Below are 10,571 nucleotides of genomic sequence, written 5' to 3' on the forward strand. Positions count from 1 at the left end.
TTTTTATTTACTTGTGTGAAACATTCTGATAAATTGAGTGTTCGCCAGTGATTGAATTGAACTCGTTGCTCCTCTTTCACTTTGGTCGCGGTGGACGACACCCTCTGGTGGCTACACACCTACCAAGTGTGACCGGAACCTTGAGTAGCTGACTGTCCTGGCAGCACGGACATGTTGAGGTGTAACACACAACATTCACGTTGTCCTCGATTAGTATGTCTGGTCAAATTGAAACGCGATCGTTCATTTAAACCATTTGTATGCGGGTAAGTAACACGTTATTGTTAATATCGTAAAGTCTCGAGAGATGTTTTCGACTGTTGTGTAGCTCAGCGCCAGCTAAGCTACAGTATTTTGTCTTTATTTAATCGTTATCGTTAGCTTAGCAGAGCTAGCACGCCAACAAACTTCTAACTTTGGTTTTATCTTCTGTAGAACTTTGGTATAGAAAGTAAATTATCACCATATTTAACTTAACATGGGTCTTTCTGTTAATTAGCTAATACGCATCGCGTTGCTAACGTGTGAGCGTTTATCTGAAGCTAGTTAAAACAAATGCGCAATAAAAGGTTAAAAACAGGACAAATGACTAACTATACTCGACATAAGTAACTTTATGTAAGTATAACTAAGATACTGTGTAATTTAAATAGCAACAGTGTGCACAGGCAGATTTAGAAAGTAGGCTGGGGTGAACTGACAACATTGTTATATAATTATCACTAAATTTATGCACCTAGTAAAAAATTCTAGGCCTCATCATTCCTTAATTTTTTTGTACACACTAACTTTAATAAATAGGTGAATTACTATGGTACCTGCTAATTAATGTGTCAATCTGTTGTGTTTCTGTAGAAAGCAGAGACCTTTGACTTTTTTCTAGGTGTTTCTGAATCATGAGTGGCTCCAAACCAGACATCCTGTGGTCTCCACACCACCCGGACCGCTATGTCATCTGTGACTCCGAGCTGGGACTGTACCGCATTGGACCTGTGGGCAGTGCGGAAACTAAGACTGGTATTCTTCCACTGTCTGAGGAAACTACTGCCACTTTACTAGCTATTAACTCTGATACCCCTTATATGAAATGTGTTGCCTGGTACCCAAAGCATGAGCCTGAGTGTTTGCTTGCTGTAGGCCAAGCTAATGGCAGAGTTGTGCTCACCAGCTTGGGCCAGAACCACAATTCCACATGTAAAGAGCTGGTAGGGAAAGAGTTTGTACCCAAACATGCGCGACAATGCAACACTTTAGCCTGGAACCCTGTGGATAGCAACTTTCTAGCTGCTGGGCTGGACAAACACAGAGCAGACTTTTCTGTTCTTATATGGGACATTAGCAGTAAGTTTTCTCCAGAGGCCACTGTAGCAGCTGAGAAGATTCGCCTCTCATCTGTGGAATTGGACTCAAGCACAGTAGTGACTAAACCTTTGTATGAACTGGGCCAGAACGATGCTTGTCTGTCCCTCTGCTGGCTGCTTCGGGACCCTAAGCTACTGTTGGCTGGCATGCACCGGAACCTTGCAATATTTGACCTGAGAAACACAAGTCAGAAAACCTTTGTCAACACCAAGGCCATCCAGGGGGTTACTGTCGATCCGCACTTCCACGACCGCGTGGCTTCGTTTTTTGAGGGCCAGGTGGCCATCTGGGATCTCAGAAAGTTTGAGAAGCCTGTGCTCACACTCACTGAACAGCCTAAACCACTCACTAAGGTATAACATAGTTTGTTTTTGATGAGATGAGCTAATGTTCACGCTAATGTTGAATTTCTGTTTTTTGGATTCTGAGATGTAGCTTATGAAGTACATCACAACATTAAGTAGTTAATTCAGTGACTTTTTTTTTTTTTAAAACTCTTTCAGGTAGCTTGGTGCCCAACTCGTACCGGCCTCCTGGCCACGCTGACACGTGACAGCAATATTATCCGTCTGTATGATATGCAGTACACTCCTACTCCTATTGGTGATGAAACAGAGCCCACCATCATTGAACGAAGTGTGCAGCCCTGTGAAAGCCAGATTGGCAGCTTTGCTTGGCATCCATCCTCTCAGAACCGCATGGTGGTGGTGTCAGCTGCCAATCGGGTCATGACTGACTTTACTGTGTTTGAACGCATTTCACTGGCCTGGAGCTCCACCACCTCACTCATGTGGGCGTGTGGCAGACATCTTTATGACTGCGTTGAGGATGGGGCTGAAGGTGTTGAGAGCATGATTGAGAAAGATATTGCCACCAAGATGAGGCAGAGGGCTCAGTCCAGGTATGGACACGATACCATCCAGGTGTGGAGGAACCACATACTAGCAGGAGGGAATGATCCCCAGCTCAAGTCTTTGTGGTATGATCTGTTCTATATCCTTTATGATCATGGCGTGACAGAAATGCCTGTTTTGTGGACTAGTAATACTATTGTCATTTTAACATTGACAAGACCATATTGTGAAAGACCTTTAGATGTTACTAGTCATTTACTTAAGGTCCTTGTTGAGTTTTTGTTTCTCATTGTTTATAGCCATCTGGTCAGGTGTGGAAAGCACACTTGACTGTAGACATTGGTTTCAATATGTTATTAAATAGATTTCTACTAGAACCACTGTGTCTAGAATGCATGTGTTGTTGTCGCAACATTAGAATGATCATTCAGCAATTTCTTGGTGATAATAAATTGGTGGTGATGGCAAAACCATCCCTCCAGTAATTTTCTCCACCAAAGAGAAACACAAATGTATTTGTGAAATAGAAGCTAACTGCCAAACAATGGTAGTAAATGGTCATAAGTCTTTCATAATCAACAGTAAGCATTGTCAGATGTTTAACAGTAAAGACATTTTCTGTAGTTCCCCTTTTTGCTCTTCATTATTTAGCTTTAACTACAATATCAGTTACATTTCCTATATAAGTATCACATATGAAACAATGTGCAGAGGATATGGAGCTGAAACTGCAGGGGAACAAGCAGTCTGTGGTCTACTCCGGTATTAAGAACATTGTCAAAACCAGCTCAGGTAAGAAAGTGACACACTGACTGTCTGGCCACCTGAAAATTTAATATGTAAGAAATGTTTTCAATGAGGATCAGACTGTGAGTGTATTTGAAAATACTTTGTCTGCATTGATTGTACTTCAAAATTTGTTTTTCTATATCAGGAGTCTTCGATTCCAGTCCCCGAGGTCCACTGCCCTGCTTGTTTTCCAACTATCCCTGCCCTACCCACTGCTGATTACCTGAGTCATGTGTCCAGGCCAATTAGAAAATGCAAGGGCAGGGTTAGTTGGAAAAAAGCAGGACAGTGGACCTCGAGGACTGGAGTTGGAGACCCCTGTTCTATGTACATCCTTCTCATCCAATTAGGCACAACAGAGAGTCGCAGGTGCTGGAGTGGCTCAGACCGTCAGTCTGATGTGCCACGGTACCACAGTGACGAACGCTACCTGGCTCTGCGGCTCTGTGGCTGGATCAGCCGTGGTCCTGAAATTGAAATGGAGACATTCCTGCGGTCCCTGGAGCAGGAACGTGAGTGGGAGCGGGCAGCTGCCGTCGCTCTGTTCAACCTGGACATTCGCCGGGCCATCCAGATCCTCAACAAGGGAGCTACTGCTGAGAAGGGTGAGTGCTGCAGGGTCCACCCTGGACAATGCTGACATTGTCCAACGTTATAAAATAAAACCTTATAAAACAAGAAACTAACATCATGTTAAATACAAACCAAATTTAAGTTCAGGTTTAATAAAAATAGAGGGAGAAGGCTGTTGTTTACACATGCCCTGTCTGCGACTGTAGGCCAAACAGTTTTCTGCTGTGTTCTCTAATGAGTTTTTGATTGATGATGAGTATGACTGATGGAATGATTCATTAGATGTGGTGTGTTAACACAGCCACACTGACTGTTTCTCAAACAGCAGCTCTCACTTTATGTCATGATTGTCATCTACATATTTACACAAACATTTATTCATTTTCATATGGCAGTTCAGTTTAGTTTGACATGTTCTGAGCCTGTTTCTAGTGGAATACCCCACAAGGTAATAGTTTGCAATAAATATGAAATACAGAGGACTATATATTCTGGTTACGAGATGGCAAAAAGCCTGAGAACAGGTGGAAACAGCTAGTCTGCCTTTCCAAAGAAGTAAATCCACCTAAAAGCAACATTAAAGCTCAATAATTACAGTGCGTGTTTTATCTTGTTAATGTAATCTTATTGTTAGGCAGAGGCTTCTTAAGTAAAAACTGCATTTTGCAACATATTTGTGTCTGAGCAGCAAAACTCCATCCTGTTTGTAAAAACTTTGTTTCAATGTGGTTTTTGTTTGACCATAGTGCTGCACTTAAAGAAATATCTCTGACTACTTGTTCACAGGTGACCTGAACCTGAATGTAGTTGCCATGGCTCTGTCGGGCTACACTGACGAGAAGTCCTCCTTGTGGAGGGAGATGTGCAGCTCCCTGAGGCTGCAGCTGAAGAACCCCTACCTCTGTGTCATGTTTGCCTTTCTCACCAGTGAGCCCGGGGCCTATGATGGCGTGCTGGTATTAGATCTCTTAATATCATGGATATTTGAAATCTAGTTAGTTAGTGAGTAGACATTGAATAATCTGACATTTTAACTAGGATGTTTTTCTCACTTAACAATAGCTGTTTTATTTTCAATTACCATTACATATTTCTAACAGAGCAATGAATAGGGAGCTAATGCTCCAGTGGTCTTTACTGGAAAAATCCGTAGGTACACAGGAGGAGATGTGTTTCACATTTCCATCATCAGTACTGTAAGCCACACAACACTCGAACAAATGAACCTGTGCCCAGAATAGAGAGAATGTTTCTGCTTTTTCCACCCTCAACTGCCTCACATTCTGGCAACCAGCTGCTCTCACATTTATTTATCTCTTTAGATCTTTTCTGGCCAAAGGTAGCAACTGCACAAGAAGCACATCTAGTCACTTTTGCTTTTGTTTTCTTGCCATCTTGGTTTGCAGAAGTGGTTGAATTATGTCAAAGAGCAAACTTGCCATTAGAAGTTTTTTGTGCCAGTATGTAGGGTCATGTTCTATGTGCTGAATGTAAGAAACACATTGCAAACTGAATCTTCTTCTCCAGATTGTGATCAAATAATGTTTATGACAAGAAAGTCTTAAATGATTTGTGTCTATTTCAGTATGAGAGCAGTGTTGCTGTGAGAGACCGAGTTGCCTTTGCCTGCATGTTTCTTAGTGATGCACAGGTAATGCACTGCAAAGTCAACTTTTCAACACATTGTGGCCATATTGTGAATATGTCATTCCCTGTCACTAATAAACTGGGTACTTGGCTGCAGCTACCTCGATACATTGACAGACTAACTACTGAAATGAAGGAGGCAGGCAACCTGGAGGGCATCCTGCTGACAGGGCTGACTAAAGATGGCATAGATCTTATGGAGAGTTATGTGGACCGAACTGGAGATGTCCAGACTGCCAGCTTCTGCATGTTGAAGGTATAAAAGTATAGACAAATTATGCAAAGTAAATCTTTTAGAGTTAACATCACTTTGACAGTGCCATGTGATTTGATGTTGCATAATGGAATCTGCAGGCTCTATTATTGTTCATTGAAAGTGCAGGCAACAGAGTGAACAGATTTTTGATTGACCTCAAATACAAGGTTTAAGGAGTAAACTAAATTAAGTGTGAAGACTAAATGAAGTATATACACAAATGAGTATAGTAACTTTTACAAAAATGTCTCATATGGGTGATTGCACCATTGGGGAGATCAGGACACATGCTAAAACATGTCTGTTCGTTTTCAAAACGTTACAGCATTTATTCTTAACACAATTGCCAGCTCCTGTAACAATATGAAGAAAGTTCGGAAGAAACCTGAGGGTGGAACAGGCTTGTAATTTTTAGCGTCCTGTCGAACATTTCCTGTTTGACTTGATTTTTTTTCTGTTCTAACATGCTCCTGAAAAGATCACAGTATGTGCAAAGCATCCACCACCTACTGCATTATAGTAAATACATATGCCTCATATATGTATGTACACATTCTGCCACAGGGGAGGGTGCAGAAGAGAGGAATAGTGAGATTTCTAGAGGCTGTTATGTTGAGGTACACTTAAACTGATTTGTTATTGTGGTCTGATTCTTACGTTATACACAAACTGAAGTAAAAAAGTGCAATAACCCTAAGCATAAGAAATCTGTCCCAATAGGGTTCCCCAGGGGAAGTGTTGAAGGACCCTCGAGTCCAATGCTGGATTGAAAACTACCGCAACTTGCTGGATGCATGGAGGTTTTGGCACAAACGGGCTGAATTTGACATCCATAGAGGCAAACTGGACCCGAGCTCCAAACCGCTGGCCCAGGTAACTAATGTCAGAGAAAGATTTTTTTTTTCTACAAGTGGACAGTGAAAAATGCTAAACTTTTTTTTTCTATCTTTTCTAATGTGGGGATTTGCTGCACTTTTCAAGTATTGCAGTAACCTGTACTTTAGGAGATTGTGGTAGGCATTTTCCAGCTTTATGACATTGTACTGATTAAAAAAATAAGTTATTAAATAAATCATAAGTTGCAGCCATAAATACTTATTAATGGGGTTAGTTATAAGTTGCTGTTTCTGGAAATGCATGTTTGTTGTCTCAATAAAACAGTGTCAAAATGTGTTGGCACACTTCTTCCTCTAGTGGGAAATGGCATTTGCAAATCTGAACCAGTCTGACTTACTTTGCAGTCTTAGACATTACTGCTGTTGGAACAAAATAGGACGCATGTACTGATAATTACTGGACAAGTTTGTGCCAAGCAATTTAAAGTGTCAGTCAAGCTTAACAGTTCTGCTCTCTAATACTTCTCATAAAGCCTGTGTTGAGGCTGTTGAGCTTTGTCTTCTCCTTTTACAATAAAGAAATCTGTTTCAGACATTACACATGCTCTACTGTAATATTTTTTACAGCTCTAATTGTAAAATGTTTTTATGGTTAATTATGAGTATGCTGGTGCAACGACACTTGGCAGTACCTAAGTGCATCACTGACATTGCAATAATCACGGTTAAGCATTTTGGGTTTATTGCTCTATTATCTAATACTTATCCCAGGCTTCACTAAAAGATGATGCCCTGACAGCTGGTGAACATGCGCTTGTTTGGTTTGTTCACTGATCTTTTATTAACCTGTGTATTTGTTCTTGTGTGGCAGGTGTTTGTGAGCTGCAACTTCTGTGGTAAGTCCATTTCCTACAGTTGCTCAACGATGCCTCACCAAGGCCGGGGCTTCAGCCAGTACGGTGTCAGCGGTTCACCAACCAAGTCAAAAGTCACCAGTTGCCCTGGCTGCAGGAAACCATTGCCACGCTGCGCCCTCTGCCTCATGCATATGGGCACACCTGTTTCTAATTGCCCAGGTAAACCTGACCTTGTGGAGTATGTTGACATGCTCGGCTGATATTTCCAATAATAGGCATGCATCTTGGAGTAGGCTAAGTGGCTATAATACTTAACTGAACTATTGCAAGGAAAAACGTGGACTTTGGTCGCCATTTAGGGGCAGTTACATCTGGGTCTACAGTGGCCAATCAGTTTTTCTCATTTCTGTGATGTCACACATGCAAATGTTAATAGATTGTGATATGTTTTGATTGTTAATATTGACTTATGGATCATGTTTTTGCAGGAACAGGGAAGTCAGATGAGAAGGTGGACTTGACAAGGGAGAACAAACTTGCACAGTTCAACAACTGGTTCACCTGGTGTCACAACTGTCGACATGGTGGCCATGCTGGCCATATGCTCAGCTGGTTCAGGTGGGACTCTCACTGGAGGCTGCATGCCTGTAGATAAGCCTGGGATAGGCTCTAGCAGATCCCTGGGGCCCTGGTTAGGAATAAGCACGTATAGATAATGAATAAATGAATGAATAGGCAGTCAAATGCACATATCCAATATCCTTCAAGACAAAGTGCAAAATGAAACTATTTTCAAAAATGTTGATAGATGAAAGAAAATTACACATATGCACAGACTGAGGCATAGGCTCAGGTGTTCCAAATGTGCATGTAGATTATTTTATGGTCTAACATATAAAAAGCCACTATTACCCTTTATTATCTTGGAATAAAAGTGACTGTAATACAGTTTGTTTTCATTTGTTCCATATTAAACTGATTGGTTAGGAGGTGAACATTTCAACCTCTTTGAGGCTCATCCTCATGTTTCCCTGAGGCAGTAGCCTACAGTTATCAAAACAGGTTCCAGAATTCTAAATGTTCTTGTTGCCAGGATATAAAACCTGAGCTTTGTCTGATGTTTCAACATTTTTTCTTGCCTACATGTAATTTCTTTGTCCTCCATGTGCCTGTTACAGAGACCACACAGAGTGCCCAGTGTCAGCTTGTACATGTAAGTGCATGCAGCTTGACACCATGGGTAACCTGGTGCCTTCAGACAGCAGCTAAACAGGAGGAGCCTGTTGGACTCTGAAGCCAAACACCAGCCTGAAGCCAACCAGTGGAGGTTCATTGCTGTGCCTGCCATCCAACAGGGGGCAAAGGGTGCCAGCAGTGTCCCCAGAAGTGGCTGCTTAAATAGATTTATAGTCTAGTTAATATAACTATATGATGAAGGGAGGCAGTGTGTGTTACTGATATGACTGAGTCACTTACAAAGGGAGCAAATGCAAACTCACTGCTCTAGCTAACACAATCTCACTCAGGAGAAATACAAGAGGCTCCGCTGTAATCAGCCTCTTCCAATCTAACTTTAACCAAGCTTATGGTTTTATTGTTATCCATTTAAAAAAAAAAAAAAATCAAATGTCCACTCACATGTCACGTTGAAACAATGTGATCACAGGTGCCAATATGTCTGAGCCAAATTATGTGGCTTGTATTTTAATATGCTATTGAATGTCTGTGTTTGTCTTACGAAAGGATCTTTGCGTACCTCATGAAAGCATTGTTCACGGTGAACAACGGTACCCTGGGTGACAGCGGAGTGTAGTGCACAATAACAACACTCTCTTGCTCTCTTCATGTTCCTCTGTGCTGCTCTTCATCTGGCATTGTGTGGAAAGGCGTCCAGTGTGAGGGGTGATTTTGGGGGGAGTGGATGAGGAATTGGAGAAGGTGGGGGTGGTGGTGGAGGAGGAGGAGGAGGCCGCGGCCGTATTCACCAGCCCACTCCAGGCCTCTGGTCCATGAAAAAGCTCCCCAGAAAACAGCAGCTGCTCGGCACTCTGACAAGACCCTCCAGATTGTTCCCCTCATAAAGAACCTCAGCTGCCGGAACACTATTGACTGAAAGAGAGGGTGAGAGAACAGACAGTCTGAGCCCCATGCCCCCCTTTCTAAAACCCTACGACTTGCCCTCTCTTTCTTTCTTTCTGTCTCTCTGCGTCCCAAATTGCACCCAAAAACTATGCATACCACACATCAATCCAAGGATGGGTGCCGTCTGTGGGGGGACGGCTGTGTGTAAGCTGCATTTTAAATGGGTTTTCTCTTTCTCTGCCACCCTCCCTGCTCTGTCACTAACCCAGGGAGGCATTGTAAGTGAGAGCTGGCTAAATCACTTAGTCATGGAGTAGGGAGGAGGAGGTGAGGAGGAGTTGGTGTGGCGCAGGAGCTAATGTATGCTGCTTTCACCAGGATGTCTTCCCCATGTGGGACGTTTTATAGGCCTGCATGCCCTTTTGTGAACTATTTAGGAGTGGAGCTGACAAATTGGCGAGCCGTGTAGCGTCCCAAATAACAGAGTAGCTGGAATTTCATCCTTTCAGTGTTTTTTGTGTTTGCCTTTTAAATAAATTCCACCTGACAAATCGGAGCACTGCTGAATAGAGCGTTTTTTTTTGTTTGTTTTTTTTAATGTTTACATGATTTATTTTTACATTACCATGTTTTATAGACACAGATGGCGTGGGTCTTCTGTCGTGCGTATTCGGTTTTTAAATAAACAAATTGAAACATATTATTCTCCCACGGGAACTCCCAAAGAATCACAGACTATCATTGGAGGCAGAAAGATGTACACCAGAGAAAACATTTCAGCCTTCAGAATAGTGACTATAAAACTCTGTGTTGGTTAATTCCTTTCTATCACTTGGAAAATATTTATGGTTCATGTTGGCTTGACTGAAATTCACCTTACCCTGGAAAAAAACAGCACCACACTCTAATTATAATCAACTTTATGGGCATCTACTTTAATCAATTCATTTTTTCAACTCTAAAATATGAGGATTTACAGCTTTTCTTGGTTTTTATAAGACACTAAATGAACTATATTTGGGTTTTAGTGAGTTTGTCTCTATGTGGCCCTGTGATGGACTGGTGACCTGTCCAGGGTGTACCCCTGCCTTTCACCCAAAGAGAGCTGGGATAGGCTCCAGCTGATCCCTGTGAGCCTAAATAGGAATAAGTGGGTATAGATAATATATGGATGGGTTTTAGAGGGTTGATCAGACAGATTGATAAGACAATTTGAAAACCATTCAATTTGAATAAGAATAAAATAACCGTAGAACTTTCTACGATTATTTATCTAATTAATCATTAGTTGCAGTTCTTTTATTGGTACATGTAC

The 10,571-nt window shown here is 41.8% G+C and overlaps 1 protein-coding gene across 3 annotated transcripts; it reads left to right on the forward strand.

Moving 5' to 3' along the window:
* The first annotated feature begins 132 nt into the window (after positions 1-132).
* On the forward strand, positions 133-10,197 carry mios (missing oocyte, meiosis regulator, homolog (Drosophila)). Of its 3 annotated transcripts, none has more exons than XM_026317688.2 (12): positions 133-266; positions 856-1,715; positions 1,866-2,355; positions 2,910-3,008; positions 3,356-3,610; positions 4,365-4,534; positions 5,164-5,229; positions 5,323-5,481; positions 6,202-6,354; positions 7,189-7,393; positions 7,663-7,792; positions 8,353-10,197. In XM_026317688.2, the coding sequence occupies exons 2-12, from the start codon at positions 897-899 to the stop codon at positions 8,441-8,443; spliced, it is 2,637 nt and encodes an 878-aa protein (XP_026173473.1). In that variant the 5' UTR covers positions 133-266; positions 856-896; the 3' UTR covers positions 8,444-10,197. The 3 variants fall into 3 exon arrangements, with proteins under 3 accessions (XP_026173473.1, XP_026173475.1, XP_026173474.1); XM_026317690.2 differs by having other exon boundaries at positions 135-266; positions 863-1,715; XM_026317689.2 differs by having other exon boundaries at positions 168-266; positions 860-1,715.
* Positions 10,198-10,571: the final 374 nt, after the last annotated feature.

This window comes from Mastacembelus armatus, chromosome 16, assembly GCF_900324485.2.
Source record: "Mastacembelus armatus chromosome 16, fMasArm1.2, whole genome shotgun sequence".
NCBI classification, from domain to species: Eukaryota; Metazoa; Chordata; class Actinopteri; order Synbranchiformes; family Mastacembelidae; genus Mastacembelus; species Mastacembelus armatus.